At 45.5% G+C, this 20,102-nt stretch overlaps 1 protein-coding gene, 1 long non-coding RNA gene and 2 other non-coding genes across 9 annotated transcripts; 2 read left to right on the top strand and 2 right to left on the bottom strand.

Annotated features, from left to right (window-relative positions):
* Positions 1 to 4,069: 4,069 nt before the first annotated feature.
* On the bottom strand, positions 4,070 to 4,141 carry TRNAE-CUC (transfer RNA glutamic acid (anticodon CUC)). Its single transcript has one exon. It is a non-coding gene; the product is annotated as a tRNA-Glu (tRNA).
* A 142-nt stretch (positions 4,142 to 4,283) lies between these two features.
* On the top strand, positions 4,284 to 18,942 carry ZNF692 (zinc finger protein 692). Of its 6 annotated transcripts, none has more exons than XM_060181388.1 (12): positions 4,284 to 4,476; positions 10,228 to 10,418; positions 11,184 to 11,215; positions 12,009 to 12,263; positions 12,609 to 12,657; positions 12,756 to 12,878; positions 13,195 to 13,413; positions 13,501 to 13,584; positions 13,672 to 13,750; positions 15,131 to 15,245; positions 17,856 to 17,955; positions 18,090 to 18,942. In XM_060181388.1, exons 2-12 carry the CDS (start codon positions 10,240 to 10,242, stop codon positions 18,388 to 18,390), a joined length of 1,536 nt encoding a protein of 511 aa, XP_060037371.1. In that variant the 5' UTR covers positions 4,284 to 4,476; positions 10,228 to 10,239; the 3' UTR covers positions 18,391 to 18,942. The 6 variants fall into 6 exon arrangements, with proteins under 6 accessions (XP_060037371.1, XP_060037362.1, XP_060037381.1 ...); XM_060181379.1 differs by having other exon boundaries at positions 4,285 to 4,476; positions 10,169 to 10,418; XM_060181398.1 differs by having other exon boundaries at positions 4,377 to 4,476; positions 12,070 to 12,263.
* TRNAL-CAA (transfer RNA leucine (anticodon CAA)) lies at positions 4,417 to 4,522 on the bottom strand. The gene is made up of 2 exons: positions 4,485 to 4,522; positions 4,417 to 4,462 (listed from the first exon to the last, which is right to left on the bottom strand). It is a non-coding gene; the product is annotated as a tRNA-Leu (tRNA).
* On the top strand, positions 15,252 to 17,185 carry LOC132535505 (uncharacterized). The gene is made up of 2 exons (XR_009547296.1): positions 15,252 to 16,871; positions 16,954 to 17,185. It is a non-coding gene; the product is annotated as an uncharacterized LOC132535505 (long non-coding RNA).
* Positions 18,943 to 20,102: the final 1,160 nt, after the last annotated feature.

Genomic DNA, 20,102 nt, shown 5'->3' with positions numbered 1-20,102 from the left:
GTTGCAAAGTGCAAGGACCAGCTTAAGGATCACTGAGCCCCCAGCTCCCCACCTGCAGGGCAGTCACTTCACAGGTGGTGAAGCAGGCCTGCAGATGTCTATCTTTCTCTCCTCCTCTCTGACTTCTCCTCCTCTCTCCATTTCTCTCTGTCCTATCCAACAACGATGACATCAAAACAATAAAACAAGGGAAATAAATATTTAAAAAAAGAAAAAGAAATAATAGCCAACATCTGTAACCTTGGGAAAACTACTGCTATTTCCAATGGAAGGAATGGAGATACAGAACTCTGGTGGTGGGAATGGTGGGAATTTATACCCCTGTTATGTTATAATTTTGTGAATGAATTTTTACTTCTTCTAGAAACTCATGAACATGGCAGGGAGCGGGGCTAGGCGGTGGTGCACACCTGGTTAAGTGCACACAATACTATGATCAGGGATCAGCACAAAAACCTGAGTTTGAGCCCCTGCTCCCCACATGCTGGAGGATGCTTCATCAGCAATGAATGTCTGCAGGTCTCTGTCTTTCTCTCTCACTCTCAATCTCCCCCTCCCCTTTCAATTTCTTTCTGACCTATCCAATAAAAAAGTAAGAAAGAAAAAAAAATGACAGGGACAAGTTATGACCATTCACTTTCTGGATATTTTCTAGCCCAACACCCCAGAGCACTCCACAGCAAGACAAAGAGCCCTTGTATTGTGTGTTGCTTTGTCATGTGTATGACCCAGGTTAGAGCCCAGTTCCTATTGCAGTTAAGGAAGCTTTGATGATGTGATTCTATCTCCTTCTTCTCCTTCTCCTTCTCCTTCTCCTTCTCCTTCTCCTTCTCCTTCTCCTTCTCCTTCTCCTTCTTCTCCTTCTTCTCCTTCCTTCTCCTTCTCCTTCTCCTCCTTCTTCTTCTTCTTCTGTCTCTTTCTCCCTCTCTCTCTTTCTCTTTCCCTCTCTCTCCTTCCCTCCCTTTCCCTCTCCTCTCTCCCTCCCCTCTCTCCCTCTCCTCTCTCCCTCTCTCTAAAAAAATAAAATAAGGTGGAAGTCCGGTGGTAGCGCAGTGGCTTGAGGGCAGGTGGCACAAAGACTGGCGTTAAGGATCCGGGTTCAAGCCCACCTGTAAGGGAGTCGTTTCACAAGCAGTGAAGCAGGTCTCCAGGTATCTATCTTACTCTCCCCCTTTCTGTCTCCCCTCTTCTCTCCATTTCTCTCTGTTGTATCCCATAACAACAACAGCAATAACAATAATAATAACCACAACAATGATACAAAAATAAATACAATAAAATAAAATAAGGCAAAGAGCCATAGCCATCATTGAGTACCATATTCTCTTGGGGCCGAGATAGGGTGAAATTATACATTATTTTATACATTGTTTTATTTAATTTATTTTATTTAATTTTTTATTTTATGTACCAGACATTAACATTGGGTTATGGTGATATGGGGGAATTAAAGAAACTTGAAACTTTGGATCCTCAAACATGAAAGTCTTTTTGTATAACTATTATGCTAACTGACCCACTTCTTTTTATGGCCCACATTTATGGATTCCTGGTGGAACAGATTAAACTTTCTCACTTCAAGGAAAGAGAGTTGGATACATTTGAACAGTGAAGAAAGGTTGGGCTTAAAATGTGTGTGCATGCAGTAAAAATTCATTAAAGTCAGACACACAGGTTCTAAGTAGGAGGCGGGAGAAATATGAAAGTGCTGTGGTGAGTAAGAGAGAGAGCAAGGATGAACTAAAAGTCCAAGAGCAAGAGTCTAGGCTGGATCTTGCTAGTAAACCTGGAATATGTGATGAAATTGTAAGGAACTGATTAAAAGGAACAGATTCAGGGACAGACGGGTGCCTTCTCCTTTGCCGAGACTGGCCTTGCAATGTATCTGTGAGCAGGACTGGAACATGGAGTATGAAGGCGGAGAAGACCCCAAGGACAAGAATAGCTACAGGTTTTAAATCTTCCCCCAGAGACAGCACAATTCATTGTCAACACATATTTCCAGAGCACCTTGCCCCAAACAGGGCAATAGATAAACATGTATGTATAGGACTACCCTACCTATGTAATAATCATGGTTGGTGCTGGAGACATAGGATACCCAAAAGATTCTCAGACAGACAAGAGAATTCTGAGTCTTTACTAAGAGCCTAGAGGTATCCTTTCACTGATTTATACCATCAAAGAAGTGAGAGTTGACCAGCATACAGATATTCCCTTCAGGTATAGGGTCCTTTTATAAACAAGGTTTGCGTCAGGAATTTCAGTTTCAGAGTGTTAGGTTTGGGTGGGAAGCAGAACACACAATGGGGTAAATGCCTAAAGATGCTTAAAACATAGGTTGTGCTAACTGACTTAAAAGACAGTAAACTAAACTCAGCATACTAATCACTACCTACTGAAACCCCTCTTCCATAGCACAGGTTAAGATGTTAAATGTAGGTTGGGGGTATAGCATAATGGTTATGCAAAGAGACTTTCATGCCTGAGGCTCTCAAGTCCCAGGTTCAATCAGCCACACTGCCATAAGCCAGAGCTGAGTAGTGCTCTGGTTTAAAAAAAAAAGAGAGAAAAAAAAAAAGACATTAAATGTCTTAGAATTTTGGCTGCCCTCAAACTGTGGCCTGTTACCCCAGCTGTGTGTGAAGAATATTCAGATAGCTTAATAGAAAGAGTCTGCTATGTAGTGGCTTAGGTATATCTGATATAAATGTTTCCCAACAGTATATATCCTCAAAAGAGTATACAAAGAAAGCATGATTAGTCAACAATTTGTTTGGCTTTATATGTTGATTCTTTTTTTCTGCCACCAGGTTCCACATGCTAACATGATGCCAACCAGACTTCCCTGGGCAGACGACCCCACCAATGTACCTTGGAGCTCCGCTTCCCCAGAGCCCTTCCCCACTAGGGAAAGAGATAGACAGGCTGGGAGTATGGATGGACCTGTCAACTCCCATGTTCAGCAGGGGAAGCAATTACAGAAGCCAGACCTTCAACCTTATGCATCCCACAATGATCTTGGGTTCATACTCACAGAGGGTTAAAGAATAGGAAAGCTATCAGTGGAGAGGATGGTATTTGGAGGTCTGGTGGTGGGATTTGTGCGAAGCTATACCCCTCTTAGCCTATGGTTTTGTCAGTGTTTCCTTTTTATAAATAAATTTTTTTTAAAAAAAGTCTGGTCCCCACTACATTGGAGTAATCTTCAGTGCTGTGGCATTTTTTGCCTCTGAAAAAGTCAGCACAAAACAGTGAGGCACCAACAGCCTTGTCAATGACAGAAGAATGTTAAAAAGAGGGAGGGAGGGAGGGAAGGAGAGAGGGAAGGGAAGGAGGGAGGGAGGAAGGACTTGAGGGAGAGTGGGAAAGAACAAAGAAAAAAAAAGAAAATAACAAATTAGGCACAGAGGTTGAGACTATTGTAATAATGTTAAGATAGGACTCAAGTGTGTCTTTATTAGTAAAATATACTACAGAATAAACAAATTTATTTGTTTTGAATTTGAATTCATATTTCATGTATCCATTTTATAATAAATGCTTTGTCTTTTATTATGAATACGCATTATTTTCTACACATCACAATTTAAAAATAGGCAATGAAAATCCTTAGAGTAAAAAAAAAATTTAGCCTCAAAAGTATTTGCGGAACAGTTGGAGGAAATTTGATTATGAACTGGCTTGTTAAAGTTCTTTTTCCTAAGTGTGACAGGAAGTAGTATAATTCCTGCAGCTCTGAAATGGGGGGAAAGGGTGAGACAGCTCTTTTTCTCCAGAAAGCGAGAAAATGTGACAAATTATCAGTCAGTCTCATATCTACAGAGTAATCATTGTCACTCACATATTTCTGTTTAGTTTTCAATATATTTTCAAAAGTTAAAAAAATGTACTTTGGATGGGGCAGATTTTGACAACAATCATTGCTGGATTCTATTGCCTTGCAGGCATCAAGCAAAACGTGCTAAGCAGGCCTTTCCTCTTTAGCAGCTACATCTTTCTGTAAAGACTCCGCAGTTTGAATTCACTGAAAGCACATCCAGCAGTTTTTCAGTGAGAAAAGATAACATTCCCTGACCGGGAATCGAACCCGGGCCGCGGCGGTGAGAGCGCCGAATCCTAACCACTAGACCACCAGGGAAGTGACAGTGAGCTTTCTTTTAGCCTGTTAGACATAATGTGGAATGTGTGACGTGCAAGCTGTGCTTAAATTTGATTGGATGAGTATTCGGAAACGAAACCTTTTCTGTCTTCTGCCGTAAGGACTCAGGCAGCCGCTACAGATACGAAAAATAAAGTTACGAAGAAACGCAACTAAGGATCAAATCTGAGCTTTGGCGCTCGCTAGAAAAAGATGAAGTGAAGGTCTGCCTGAAGATTCTGAAGTTCTTTGGAACAAGGAAGGAAAAAGGAACGTGTCAGAAGTGGGATTCGAACCCACGCCTCCAACTGGAGACCAGAAAGCCCGCAGGCAAGGTGAGCACCTTGAGTCTGGCGCCTTAGACCACTCGGCCATCCTGACACCTGAATACTTTCTGTGTCTTTTCTTTTACATATGGTGTCTGTCTCACTGCCTCTGTTTTGTCTTCTGATTAGACCAGCAATCTTAATAGTCTCCTGACAGGTTCCACGTCAGCAGCTCGTTGTAAATACAGTGCAAACAGGACTGAAACAACTTACTCGTTCAAACCCTGAATACAATTTAGCCACTAGAGAAGCGGAGCGATCTGTGGCCACTACTCAGCCTCCTCCTGCTGCAAAGGCAAGAAAATATCGAAACAGTTTAAGGCTGCTGCGCACCCCGGAGACCAGTCACTGTCACACACGCCCTGTTCTCTCTGGAGAAACCCCTGCTAGATAATATATAAATGCACCTGGGGGAAAAGGAAGGAAGGAAGGAAGGAAGGAAGGAAGGAAGGAAGGAAGGAAGGAAGGGAGGGAGAGGAAGGAAGGAAGGGGGAGGGAGAGAAAGGAAGGAAGGAAGGAGGAAAGAGAAAAGAAAAGAAAAGAAAAGAAAAGAAAAGAAAAGAAAAGAAAAGAAAAGAAAAGAAAAGAAACTTTGCCATAAATAACCGATGATTGTTGTTATTTGGGGTTCTGTTTTCATTATTATGACTTTCTCCCTTTATTGTGTTTGGCATACCTATCCTTCAAGCTCCACTCTTCTTCCAAGTTCCCCAGCCCGGTTAAGATATAATAGGCAATCAGCATTATAGAAAAAGTTATTTTGCGGAGGGTAGATAGCATAATGGTTATGCAAAAAGACTCTCATGCCTGAGCCTCCAAAGTCCCAGGTTCAGTCCCCCACACCACCATAAGCCAGAGCTGAACAGTGCTCTGGTTAAAAAATAATAATAATAATAAAGTTATTTTGTTAAAGAAAAAGAACATACTCGTTCAGGGAAAGTTTACTTCCAGGGTGCGGGGTCCCACTGCACTGGAGTCTTAATTTGAGTCTTGCGGGGGGGGGGGGGGGTGATTTGAGGAAAAGAAATTGGACACAGCTCCAATGTTGTGCCCATTGGATCATACTAGTAAGACCTCAGTGAAGTGGCTTTTGCCAAAATAATTATTGAGAAGTGAAACACATGGCTCATGCAAATCACACACCCTTCTTGAGAGTTCTTTTCAATTCAAGAATGAGAAACCCTGTACAAAATAATGACCAATTCAAAGGAGATTAAGTTTTTTTTTTTTTATTTTGCTTTCAAATAAGAAACCAAGTGTTCCGGGAGGTATGGCAGTGGGGCAGTGGATAAACTGTTGGACTCTTAAACATGAAGTCCTGAGTTCTACCCCTAGCATTGTATGTACCAGAGTGGTGCTCTGGTTCTTCCCCCCACACACACTTCTAATAAATAAATAAAATTTAAAAACTTAAAAATTAAAGGAACAGGGGTGGAGTTGTAGCACAGAGGGTTAAGCGCAAGAGGCGCAAAGCGCAAGGACCAGCCTAAGAATTCCGGTTTGAGCCCTGGGCTCCCTACCTGCAGGGGAGTCACTTGACAAGTGTTGAAGCAGGTCTGCAGGCGTCTATCTTTCTCTCCCCCTCTCTGTCTTCCCCTCCTCTCTCCATTTCTCTCTGTCCTATCCAATAACGACGACATCAATAACAACAACAACAGTAACGACAACAATAAAACAACAAGGGCAACAAAAGGGAATAAATAATTAAATATTTAAAAAATTAAAGGAACATTAAACAGATATAGCTACTAGATGGAAGACTGATATCATAAGGGCTATATAAATTGTGGTGTATATGGCTACAATTTTATTATTTACATTCCTACTCTTCTGGCCAACTTTGTTCAGACAGAGAAAGAGGAAGAGAAGGAACGACACCACAGCACAGAAACTTCTCAAGTGTTATGGAGAAGCTCAAACTTGTGTTATGCATATGGCAAGGTAGTTACCCTCCCAGGTGACAGGCACATCTTACCAGCCCAGTCATGCTCTCTACCACAGAGCTATTTTTTCTGTTTTTACCAAAGAAATCAATATCAACTGTTGACAAAGTATATTTGTGGTGCTATAAAACTGGAAATCTTTGGCCTCTAACAGAAAGTGTCACTGACTGCATTACTATTGACTTCCTACAAATTAATCTCTGATTCCTACAGAATTGTAAAGTAGCGAAATTAAGAGATGTCAGTCAATGATGCACACAGAATCACACAATCCGCCCAAGTGGTCTGCTAGACATTGCTAAGCACTCCACTGTAAGGACACCTAGTGTTCAAGCGAATCAAAATAGGACAGAAGTTAAAGCAGTACAAATGGATTTCATTCAAGAACTACTGGAAAAGGTCTCAAAATAGAAATTGGGGCTTAATTCCAAATACAGCAAAGATAAGTCAGATTTGTAGCTAAAGGATGGAGTGAAGTGATCCGTGGATGAAAGATGACAGAGGAGACATCAAGGGTAGAGAGGATTCTTGTTAAATTGGCCTGATAGGATTCCTGCTAACGGCAGGTCATTGTCAGTAATCACATATCACCTGGAAGATGTGTGTGTGTGTGTGTGTGTGTGTGTGTGTGTGTGTGTGTGTGTGTGTGTAATTTAATCATATCTCTGGTGTGGCACTAATGGCAGCGATTCAGTGTTTTTGTTTGAACACTTTTTTTTTAATTTGTTTCCCCCCCTTTTTGTTGCCCTTGGTTGTTCTGGTGTTTGTTTATTTTAATTGTTGTTGGATAGGACAGAGAGGAGGGGAGACAGAGAGGGGGAGAGAAAGACAGACACCTGCAGACCCCCTGCAGTTGGGGAGCTGGGATCCACACCAGGTCCTTGCGCCATGTGCTTTAGCCAGCTGCGCTATGGCTGGCCCCCAAACCTCTCATTCTTTGAAGTGAACTAGAATTCTCAAAATTCACCATTCAAAGTGGTATTTAAGCAAATTCACAATGTCATGAAACCTCCACCTAAGTCCTGAAATATTTTTAGTGTTCCATGAAGATAACCCTTAACTCGTTACTTCCTGTCTTAGCTCAGATTGTGTTGATAATTACTACAGATTCATTCAGCCCGGTTCCATGGCTGCCAGTTCTTAGCAACATCGCCCCGCCAGATATTCGTTGGGATGCGGCATCATCTAAGTTCATTTCCCACGTCTACGCTCGACCGGACCTGCCAATATACACGGATATCTTCGCCCACCCTGTCCAATGCTTGACGTCTAGTCACCCAATCTGGTCCCCTACGCCTACACTGAACTTCTCTGTTCCAGTCTCTTGGAAACAGAGTTGGCAGTCAGCTGAGGTAAAGAACAAACACCTCATCACAGACCCCTGCAAGCGTCAACCCGGCTTTGACCTAGCACGTTATGATTGGGCCCTCCTCAATCGCTATCAAACAGGCCATGGCCAGTGCGCGCTATGTTCCATCGCTGGAGAGCCAGAGACGACCCGAACTGCCCCTGCGGCTACAGACAGACTATGACCCACATAGTCAATGACTGCCACCTCTCCAGATTCAAAGGAGGTCTCGAAACTTTACATCAGGCTCAACCTGATGCTGTTGACTGGCTACGGAAGAAGGGCAAACGCTAGAAGAAGAAGAACAGATTCATTTAAACTTTTAAGGTGGACTCACCTTAAAATATCATCACATTGGGGGTAAGGGTTTCCACTTATGAACTGGGGTGGGGGGAGGTTTACTGTCACAATGGGTCACAAAGGTTCATAGCACTCCTTCCTCACTTATCTCAGTGCAGGGCAATCACCAGTTTGCTTTCTGTCTCTATGAATTTACCTTTTTTTTTTTTGACATTTCATATATGTGACTAATTTCACTTAGCATGTTTGTGTGTGTGTGTGTGTGTGTGTGTGTGTATGTGTGTGTTCTTTTCTCTTACTTTTTTTTTAATCAGAGCACTGCTCTGCTCTGGTTTATGGTGCTGCAGGGGATTGAACCTGGGGCTTTGAAGCCTCAGGCATGAGAGTCTCTTTGCATAACAATTATCCTATCTACTCCCACCCCCATTCCTACTTAGCATATGTTGAGATTTCATTCATATTGTACCAGCTATTAGTACTTCATACCTTTTGTGACTCTGCATTAATCCAATTGAGCATACCACAAGTTGCTTATTTTTAGGCAACTTTAGCTATTGTGAATAATGCCCCTATGAACATGTACTTTTGCATATGTGTACATGTAGACTTGTATGTTAGAGCCTGTCATCTTTACCTTTAAGCAACCTTGTCTTGGGCCTATTAGCTTAACTGCCAGGAGAGCGAGCACAAAGGAAATGTAGTCTTAGGCTATATGTCTCCATATCACAAAGTAAAGACAATTCTCCACCAGGCATATAGATTAAAATATCTACATAGGGTAAATCAGGAGAGTGTGCACTCTGTGTTTATCTATTTTCCGTAACAATAGAAGGGCTCTTGTTTGTATACTTATTTATAACAGAGCACTACTCAGCTCTGACTTCTGATGGTCTAGGGGATTGAACCTGGGACTTTAGAGCCTCAGGCATGAGTCTGTTTGCATAACCATTATGCTATCTACCCCTGCCCTCTTGTTGATTTATTTTATTTAGTAGTGATTTAATAGTGATCGACAAGATTGTGGGATAAGAGGGGTCCAATTCATACAGTTCCCACTACCAGAGTTCTGTACCCAATCCCCTCCATTGGAAGGTTCCCTATTCTTTATCCTTCTGGGAATATGGACCAAAAGTAGCTGATTCTGCAGCGTATGCTTGCTTGTTAGTGGCGATTAATAAAGGTAAAGAACAAAGTTGGGATTGCAGAGAAAACAGTCCCGCGCAGGCGGGAGGGGCCCGGGCAGGTTCACAGGAGCCAGGCATTCACTGCGCAGGCGCTCGCACGGAAGCCCTTTATGGGTAACCTTCGCCACGAAGCCCGTGGGCAACTTGGGTGGAAACTACAACTCCCAGCAGGCACTGTGCGGCACAAATGCGCAGGCGCGCGCCCTGCTTCTTAGTCTGTCTCACTCTTCCCCACACTAGGCCCCAGTCCCAGTTCCGGGATGGAGCCTTAGAAGCGTAGGGGGGCCGGGTTCCTCTTAAAAGAGAAACGGCGACGGAGCGCGCGAGGTGGGCCCCAGCTCTCCTGTAGCTCTCGGGGCCTGCTCACGAGGCGGGAGAAGGCGCAGAAGTAGTCGGGGAGGGGAGGGAGGGGAATCACAGGTAAGGCCCTGCTGGGGGTGGGCCGGGGCGGGCGCTCTGGGTGCCCGGGGCGCTCTGCCTTTGCAGTTGGTTCGATCTGCTCCTTGTAGGCTTGAAGAAGGGCAGCCTGAGGCTGGATGGGGTGGGGATGGGGGTAGGGGTACGGGGGAGCGGGTCTCCTTTCGGGTCCCCACCATCCCCAGCGACCTTGCTGAGCAAAAGGTGTCCGATGCATTCGATCTTTCCCTGCATCACCCACTAAAAGCCCACGACCCCCTCACGATGAAATATGTTGCCTGACCTCCTCTCCCCACCACCACCACCCCATGCTCTATTTCCAGTTGAAATTTCTCTGATTAAAAGGGAAAAAAAAGATGCCCTTTCCCCAGAGCAACAATTCTGCACTTGAGCAACCCCCCCCCCCCACACACACACACACACACACACGCACTGGGCGGGGTGTGTGTCAAGGTTGTCCTGATTTTTTTTTTTTTTTTGGACTGGTTGTCACCACCAAGCACCAGCAGGTAGAGCCCTGGCCGCCAAGCCCGGATCCGATCCCGTGTCTTCCCCCGTCAACCTGTAGGCTCTGGGGCTCATGGCGGCGTCCCCGGTGGTGGAAGCCTCCAGAAGGCGGCGGGAGAAGCGGCGGCAGCTGGACGCGCGCCGCAGCAAGTGTCGCATCCGCCTGGGCGGCCACATGGAGCAGTGGTGCCTCCTCAAGGAACAGCTGGGCTTCTCCCTGCACTCTCAGCTCGCCAAGTTCCTGCTGGACCGGTTAGGGGCCGGGGCTCTGGGGGGGGGGGTGGGGGGAGACGGGCTTCCAACTTGCGGGCCCCAGGTTGGCCTGCAGCTCATTCCCATCTGTAAGGATGACGTGTGTGATTTCCAGACATTTTTGGTCCACAACGAGTAATGGTCCTATAAGAGCTAGCCACTTTCGCCACTTTTATGTATTTATTATTTTATTCTTTCTATATATATTTTTTAAATCTGGTAGGACAGTAATATTGATAGGTGATAGGAAAGAAAAGGGGGCAAGTGGTGGCACGTCTGGTTGAGCACACATGTTACAATGCACAAGGGCCTGGGTTCCAGCCCCAGTCCCCCACCTTGCGAGTGGTAAAGCAGGGCTGCAGGTGTCTCACTGTCTCTCTCCCTCTCTGACTCACCCTCCCCTCTCGATTTCTGGCTGTCTATATACAATACATAAATAAAGAATTAAAAAAAATAAGAGAGGACAAGAGAAAGACAGACATCTTCGGGTGTGCCACCTCCTTGCCTGTATTTATTATTTTATAGGACAGAGAGAAATTGGGGGGGGGGCAGGGAATATAAGAAAGATATTTGCAGCACTGCTTCACTGCTCTTGAAGTTTCCCTCTCTGCAGGTAGGGACGGGGGCTTTAACCCAGGTCCTTTTCATGGGAACATGTGTACTCACTCAGGTGTGCCATCACCCAGCCCCAGGGCTAGCCTCCTAAGAGCTGAGGCTATTTGACCAACTGTGCCTGAACTGATTTGCTTCTTGTACCCCTTCTAGGTACACTTCTTCAGGCTGTGTGCTTTGTGCAGGTAGGTAAGGAATGGCTCTGAGTAGGAATCTGAGAACCAAAGGGCAAAGAGGGGCTACCAGGAATGGTGCAATAGAGAAATACCCCGGTGTGTGTGTTTGCGTGTGTGTGTAGTCTTTAGGGGTTTCTATATTATGTCATCTGCAAATAGTGATAGTTTAATTTCTTCCTTTTCTTTTTTTTTAAACTTTATTTATTTATTATTGGATAGAGATAGAGAGAAATTGAGGGGAAGGAAAGATAGAGATAGAGACAGAGAGACACCTGCAGCCCTGCTTCACCACTCATGAAGCTTTCCCCCTGGAGGTTGGGACCAGGGGCTTGAACCTGGGTCCTTGTGCACTGTAGTGTGTGCACTTAATCAGGTGCACCACCACCTGGCCCCCATTTCTTCTCTTTCTATTTGGGTTCCTTTCATATCTATTTCTTGGCTGATTAGCAAGAATTTTCAGGACTGTTGAATAGTAGTGGTTAAAAATTATTGCCAGATCAGATCAAGGATGATGTTAGCCATGGGTTTATTATATCAGAACACCTGCTTAAAGGGAGTAGGACTATAGGGAATCCTGAGTTTGGGAAGAAGTTGGAAAGTTTGGGAGCCCGAGGTAGTTTAAGGATACATCCTATGAAGAAGGCAGTAATGTCTCAGGACCTTGGAGGTCTGGGCTTTGAAGACTGACCAATTAAACAGGGGACCCAAGTTGTTGAAGCGACAGGGATGTTTGGGTATGGCTTCCCATGGGGAGGCTAGGTAACCGCCCAGCTCATCCTGACTGTAGCCCTCATCCCCCCAGGTCCTGAGCCTTTGCCCCCCAAAGGCCTGCAGTATCTGGTGCTCTTGTCTCATACTCACAGCCGAGAGTGCAGCCTGGTGCCTGGGCTTCGGGGACCTAGAAGCCAAGATGGGGGGCTTGTATGGGAATGCTCAGCTGGCCACACCTTCTCCTGGGCCCCCTCTTCAGACCTCACATCTCCTGAGGACCCTAAGCCTGTTTCCCTTCCAAGTACTGCTAGGAGAAGCTGGTGCCCAGAAAAGCAGGAATCTACAGGTAAGCTGGAAAAAAGAAGTGGAAAAAAGGGAGCAGAAAAGTTTGTCTGTATTCTGTAACACAGAACATTCTTCTCTAGAAATGATCCTTTTTTTCAGTGGGAAAATTCTGCTGATAGAGAAATATATCCTCAAATGTATTTTTCAGTATACGAAGCAAAATACAGAACCATGTGAGGGCATAAACTCTAACTAAATTCTGAAATCAAATACACTCTCCAGATTCCAGTAGTCTCTGCCCCTTCTCCTTTCTAAGCTTCCCAACACCAAAGGCCTTAGAACTCCATCTGTCCTCATTTCTTCAGCTAAAATTCCTTCCCCTTTGACTTCCTATTTGTGCCAACAGATCTTGAATGTGGGCATGATGAGAAGACTCAGGAGACCAGGTTGTTGAGGTGAGGTTGGGGTTGGGGCTGAAATGGAGAGAACAGTCCTGGGTAGACACTGAGGATGAGGGGAAAAGACCTTAGGCTTGTGTTCCTTGGACTTGCAGGGAAGTGACACCCTCACCAGAGACCTTCCTGCCCCCAGGAGAAGAAGGCGAGGAAGAAGATGAGGATGAAGAGGAGATGCTCAGTGATGCCAGTCCATGGACATATAGTTCCTCCCCAGATGAGCAAGTTGGGGGCAGAGGGAGGGAGCCTGAGTAGAGCCTGAGGAGGGAGGGTGACAGTGGGCGGGCACCCAGAGCTTTGCAGATTCCAGATTGCAGGGCAGGGGGGACAGGATGGGCTTTGGAGAAACCAGAAAGACTTGAAGGGTTTCAATTGGGTGGAAAAGGGTAAAGTTAGGTTTGAATGTCAGTGTAGACAGAGCACCTGAGGTAGGGATAGAGTTGCTCTGAGTTTGGCATCTTCATACTGTGGAGACTGGGGTTGGGGCTGATTCAATGGCAGGGAGATAATGCCTTCCCTTCATTCTTATTTCATCAGTGATCTAGAGGCCCCCAGGACGCCCCCTCCCCCTGTCACCCACTCACTTAAAGATGGGAAGATACCCACCACCACAGTAGCTCCCTCCACTCCTCTGATTGTGCCATCATCATCAACCTCCTCACCGGGTTCTGGAGCTCATTTATCCATGGAAGTTGGGATACAGCCAGACCTCAGTGGAACTTCCCAAGAAGCCAAACAGACTGAAGTTCAGGCAAGGTAAAACTGATGGCTGAGGCAAAGGGTGGAGTACCCTGGGATGTCACCCTGCCTCCAGACCCTCTGCTCCCTTTTTGCTACCCATAGCCCTGGGGATCAGGCTGAATTGGCGCTAGCTTCTTCTTGGAATGAGGACACTGACACTGCACAGATCATCCCCAAGAGAATTAGGTAGGATTGGGGAAGTGTGCTTCTGGGAAAGGGGCAAGAGGTGGGAGACAGAAGAGAACCTGCATGCTCCTCTCTGTTTTATCCCAGGAAAGCTGCCAAAAGAGAGTTGCTGCCTTGTGACTTCCCTGGCTGTGGAAGGATCTTCTCCAACCGGCAGTATTTGAATGTGAGGGTCATAGACTGGGTCCTTTGTGGCCATTGGGGTAGAAAAGGGCTGAAGGCCAAAGCAGCTGAGGTGTGTGTGTGTGTGTGTGTGTGTGTGTGTGTGTGTGTGTGTGTGTGTGTGTGTGTAAAATTCAGAGTCAGGAAAAAAGAAGAGCTGTAGTGGGTACATAGAGTTTCCCTACAGTTAATAGTCATTAAATCAGAATGAGAAAAAAAAAAAAAAAAAAAACCTTAGCTGTCACTCCTGCTAATACATGGCCTCTCCAAGGACCACGGAGAGGTGACAGCGTAGCTGACTGTTCTAAGCATTTGATGTATCAAATCTTTGGATCTTAATAACATCCCTATGGTAAGGAAACTAAGGAACATAGAATAAGCATTACTCAAGGCTCCTCGGCTAGCGTGTAGTAGTGGTTGGGTCTCTTAGTCCACACTCACCCATATTTTAGCTTGAATGGGAAGTCCTAGCATGGGAAAGACTGAGAAACAGCCCAGCTTCTCTTCAGGAGTGCTTTGAGAGACAAACTAGGAAGTCTCCCCACCCCACCCCCAGTGCAGAAGTCAGCCAGAGTTTTCCTCAGGCTGTGGAGAGAACCCAGACCCAAGGGATGGTGAGGTATGGGTGAACAGGATTTGTAAGAGGAAATAGGGAAATTCTTCCAAGTGGTGGCAAAGCTCTGGGCTGACATCATTTCACAGCACTGTCCAAACATAGATGAATGTATTTTGAAGATTGGCACAGGTTCTTGGAGCAAATGAAGTATAAGAGAGTAGGATTGTGGAGAAGAGACTAACCCGTTGCAATTTAGTGAATTAGGATGTGAAATAAGATTAGATATTAGATACAAATACATATTTGGAGAATTAAGGTTGGAAAACACACTACTCTCAAAAATGTCTCAGATTGAGAAAAACAGCATGTTTGTATGAGTATTTCCAAGAGATAATAAGGGTAAAATGCAAAATTAACTCCTGGTGAACTGTTAAGAAGTAGGAAATCTAGGCAATGTTGTGCATTAGTACTTCTGTCAAAGAGGATAATTATATATCTATCCAAATGTGGACCTATCTCCAGCAGACAACAAAGCTATGATTGGAGAACCAGAAGTATCACCAAAGGAATACTTTGATTAGGGCACTGGGAGTGGCAAGGAGGTAAAATCATGGAAGCTGAGGACAGAATAGGTGAAGGAATAGTCAGCAGTCAAGAGGGGATGGAACTGGGGTGCTCGTGTGTAGGTGATGATTGGCCAGGACATTGTAAATTGACAGTGACAGGAAGAACTGCTGGGGGGGGGGTGTTGAGGAAGGGGCAAAGAAGTCTGCCTCTTGGGTTAGCTGTGGTACTGCTGCTGAAGAGACCAACTGCTTTCATCCTTAGCACCATAAGAAGTACCAACATATCCACCAAAAATCCTTCTCCTGCCCAGAGCCAGCTTGTGGAAAATCTTTCAACTTTAAGAAACACTTGAAGGAGCATGTAAAGCTGCACAGTGGTGAGCAGTGGAGATGCTATCTCTCCTCTCTATGGGTCCTGTCATTTCTCTCTCTGGGTTTATTCACTTCCCTCTGAGGGTCCCTTGACCTTCCCTCACATGGAGCTAATCACCTCTTATCTGTAGGTCTCTTCACATCTCTCTGTGGAAGGACTCACACACTCATCCTGCTGTTCAGCCTGTGTGTTGAGCATATGCCTGCTTGACACTGATCTAGGTGTGGGGATACAACAGTGAACAAAGTAGGCAGTCCTTACCTTGCAAGATATCCACCCTCTGCTCTAGTGACATAAGATTGTGAGGAGATGTGAAAACGAGAAAGGAGTACACAAGGGAGGAGTTTTGCTCTTGTAGAAAAGGAAATACTTTGAGCAGATGCCTAAGTGTAAGGAGAAACAGAGACCTGTCTGCATCTACAGGCAGTGTGTGGGTAGGCAAAATGGAATGTGTTCTAAACAGAGAGGAGCTGAGGAAGTAAAGACAGCATGTAGTTTGGAATTTTTACTGTGAAGATAAGCAAAGAAATAGGATTTTAGGGGTCTGGGCGGTAGCGCAGTAGGTTTACGCACACATGGCACAAAGCGCAAGGTTTGGCATAGGATCTCAGTTCAAGCCCCCAGCTCCCCACCTGCAGGAGGGGTTCGCTTTGCAAGCACTGAAGCAGGTCTGCAGGTGTCTGTCTCTCTCCCCATTTCTGTCTTCCCCTCCTTTCTTGATTTTTCTCTGTCCGATCCAACAACAATAGCTATAGCAACAATAACAACCACAATAAGGGCAACAAAGGGGAAAAATGGCCTCCAGGAACAGTGGATTCATAGTGCAGGCACCAAGCCCCAGCGATAACCCTGGAGGCAAAAAAAAAGCAATCAGATTTTAGTAATGTGCTCAGAACACATAGAGATGGATGTGGATCTGATCCCACAGAGAAGATGCTGGGGTGAGAAACTGTGAGTGAGTGAGGAGTGTGTTGGGCAGTTGGAGGATACCCACAGAAGATGAGAGGTTTTCACTTACGTGGGCACAGAAATGTGTGTGTGTGGGGTGTGTGTGTGTACATGCTTTTCTGGTTTCTTCTTGGTGACTTGAAAACTGAGACCACTGGTGGTCTTGGCAATAAAACATAGTGTGGGAAGTCGGGCGGTAGCTCAGCGGGTTAAGCGCACATGGCGCAAAGCGCAAGGACGGTGTAAGGATCCTGGTTCGAGCCCCTGGCTCCCCACCTGCAGGGGAATCGCTTCACAAGCAGTGAAGCAGGTCTGCAGGTGTCTATCTTTCTCCCCCCTCCATCTTCCTTTCCTCTCACCATTTCTCTCTGTCGTATCCAACAATGACGATGACAACAACAATAATAACTACAACAATAAAACAACAAGAGGAATAAATAAATACTAAAAAAAAAAACAAAACAGTGTGAATGGCTCTCTGGACTTCAGAGAATGGAACATTGAGCTGACCAACGAAATACAGAGGCATGTCAGGGGCCACCCTTAAAGCTTATGGCTGCAAATGAAAGAAAAGACCACAGTGGTGGTGGAGGAGTGGTTTGTACTTCTACCCTCACCCCCTTAGTGCACATGCACTGTTGGGTTTTAACTTAGCAGATAGAGTTGAGGCAAAGAAAAGGAGGTCTCGAAACTTTACATCAGGCTCAACCTGACGCTGTTGACTGGCTACAGAAGAAGGGCAAACGCTAGAAGAAGAAGAGCAGGTGAGTTGGTAGTGTAAGTGAAAAGGAAGGCTACAAAGATGGCTCTGGAAATAGAAATGGGTGAGGAATGGGCTGTGCACACAGTGGGAAGTTAATGGACTGGCAGCATGGAGTCATGAAATTATTATAGCAGGACATGATAGGAGTCTCTGGTGGTGTGGGGTAGTGATGGAGCATGAACCAGAGTAACAGCAGAGATGGGTGGGGGACTAGATCAGGGAAGAGGAGTGGAGTGCTAGACATGAAAGAAAAAAAAAACTGACCATAAGAAATAAATTTTGAAAAAAAAAAAAGAAGGAAAGAAAGCTGACAACATGAACAGTGACTCAGAAAAAGACATGGAGCAAGAGTTTTGTGGAACTTACAGGACTGATGAGGATGACTACAAGGTATGTGTGCGTGTGCGTGTGTTCTGAACAGAGTGGTGGCAGAATAAAGGTGTGAAGGATGCCATAGGAAGTAACGATGTCTTCTCTACTGAGGTCCTGAGGTGTGGTTGTAGGTGAATACAACAATGGAAGGCTGAGGAGAGCTACTAAGAGTGACTTTGGACAGGTAGGATAGGTTCAGGGAATAAAGAGGAGTATGGATTAGCAGCTTATGACCACAGGGCTCCTGATAACTTCATAGGAACTTTTGGAAATCTGTGATATGGAGGCTCAGTAGAACAATATATATATATTTTTTAAACTAGTGTGCTGCTCAGCTGTGGTTTATAGTGGTGCAGGGGATTGAACCTGGCACTTTGGAGCCTCAGGCATGAGAGTCTCTTTGCATAACCATTATGCTATCTAGCCCCACCCCCTGGAACAGTATTCTTATGGAGAATGGCAGGTGGGGTGGGCACAGGAGGGGCCATAGCTTGGTAGATGGATGCTGGGATGTCCCGTATGTACCCTCAGACACCCGGGACTACATCTGTGAGTTCTGTGCCCGATCTTTCCGCACCAGCAGCAATCTAGTCATCCACAGGCGCATCCACACTGGAGAGAAGCCCTTGCAGTAAGTGTGGAGAAGCGAGTGAGGAGGTGCTGGAGTATGGGTGGGGGCATTTATCAGGAGACCTGGTGGGTGGGAGCAGGAGGAACCTACAGGCTGAGGCTCTTTCCTTCCCTCCCATGCTGTCCTTGGCTCAGGTGTGAGATCTGCGGGTTCACCTGCCGTCAGAAGGCCTCCCTGAACTGGCACCGGCGCAAGCATGCAGAGACAGAGGCTGCCCTGCGCTTCCCTTGTGAATTCTGTGGCAAACGCTTTGAGAAGCCAGACAGTGTTGCAGCTCACTGCAGCAAGAGCCACCCAGCCCTCCTCCCTGCTCAAGAGTCACCTAGCCCATTGGAACCCTGCACTAGCATTGCTACCCCTGTACAACTGGGTTCCAGCAAAGGGTCAAGCCATTCTGTGACTCTTCACCATCAGACCCTGCTCCCTCAACCGTGAACATTGCCTGAGCTCTGGGGAGGAGCCAGACTGCAGGGACTGAAAAGGAACAAGGAAGGGAAAGCCTAAATGTCTGACCTCTAGGAATCTAGGTGGATAAGGGAGCACAAGTTGAGCAAGGCTGGGCTCTAGGGGAAACCAGACTACTTTAGTCTTGCTAAAGGATAGAATAGCCCAGTATTCTATGTAGGTATATGTGAGTAGATCAAATGTTTTTTGGCATCTGAAGCATGGGAATCCTGATTCCTTTGAAAATAAGCTCAGATAGACAGGGCCTGGTTATCTTATAGATGCGTTACCTAGCTGTCTCTGCAGACCCTGCTCCCCCCAAACCTAAGGCCCAACTTTGTCCAGTTCACTTTGGCACTTTGCAACCCTTTGCTGTAGAGTATTGAAGCTGCTCTTGCATGCATGGTAATATGTGTGTTTAAGCAGGTGCACCACTGCCAAGCCTGCTCTTGCACACACGTCGGGCGGGTCATTAATAGTATGAACACTGAGTGAAATTTAAGAGTGACTGTCTGGAAAAGGAATAGGTGTTTATGATCCTGAGTCACATTTGTTCTTTGGTAGCCAAGTAACCAAATGTATAGGCTACTGGAGATTCTCAGCTTCTAGTGCAAAAACAAGGGGGATTTCTATGCAAGACTATTTTGGGATGGTAACTATTTTGAGTTGTGCTAAGAGACCTTGAGACTTTGAAGGGGCCTGTCTTAGAAATCACTCCTGAACTCTAAACACAGAAGCCTCAGATCTGACAAAGGAGTTTCTTGGCATCTGGAATTTAAACAACTCTTTATTTGACCTGTCAGAAGCAAAAAAAAAAAAAAAAAAAAAGTGGGGCCAGGCAGTGGCACACATACATTATAGTGCACAAGGATGCAGGTTCGAGCCCCTGGTCCCCACTTGCAGGGGGGAAAGCTTCACAAGCAGTGAAGCAGGTTTTCAGGTGTCTCTCTTGTCTCACTTCTCTCTCAATTTCTCTCTGTCTCTGTCCAATAATAAATAAAAAATATATTTAGAAAAAATAGTGCTGGTCAATTTCAGGGGCTTTTCCATCCTGTGTTGTTCCCTCCACCCTTGCAGTTCCCAGTTTTGTGGATCCGTGAACTTGATCCAAGTCCCAGAGGCAATGCCTTCCCCCTTGCTCCCCAACAAACACACCTGACTGAAAAGCTTTGTCCTGAGGGGCACCTTAGTCTTGGATACCATCCTATCTGGCAAATAGACTTCTACCCACATTTATATGGGTTGGCCATTTCTGCCATGCAATAGACAGAGAACTCCTGAAATGGAACTCCTTTTACTGATGTGAGTTCTCCTACAATCTTTGCCTGAATGGTTCCTATCTCTCAAAGGGTGGGGAAGAAGGCAGCAGAGAAACTATCAAGAGGCAGCAAGATCACAAAGCAGGTGGGATGTGACTGGTGAAATAATAATTATCTGAAGAAGCAGGAATTAAAAACATTCTTGAGAAGGAAGGATAGAGAATAGTCAGAATGAAGAAAAAATGAGATTAAAGCAATATGAGTACAGATTGAAAAACAAGAAAGTTTGGGGACTGGGTGGTGGCACACCTGACTAAGCACACAAAGACAAGGGTTCCAACGTCTGCTCCCCACCTGCAGAAGGCTAGCTAGCTTCACAAACAGTGAAGCAAATATTGCAGGTATCTCTCCCTCGCCCCTAATTTCCCCTCTTCCCTCTCAATT

This window comes from Erinaceus europaeus, chromosome 2 (assembly GCF_950295315.1).
Source record: "Erinaceus europaeus chromosome 2, mEriEur2.1, whole genome shotgun sequence".
NCBI lineage: Eukaryota > Metazoa > Chordata > Mammalia > Eulipotyphla > Erinaceidae > Erinaceus > Erinaceus europaeus.
Note: the sequence above shows the minus strand (reverse complement) of the source record. Positions and strands in the feature narration are given on the sequence as shown.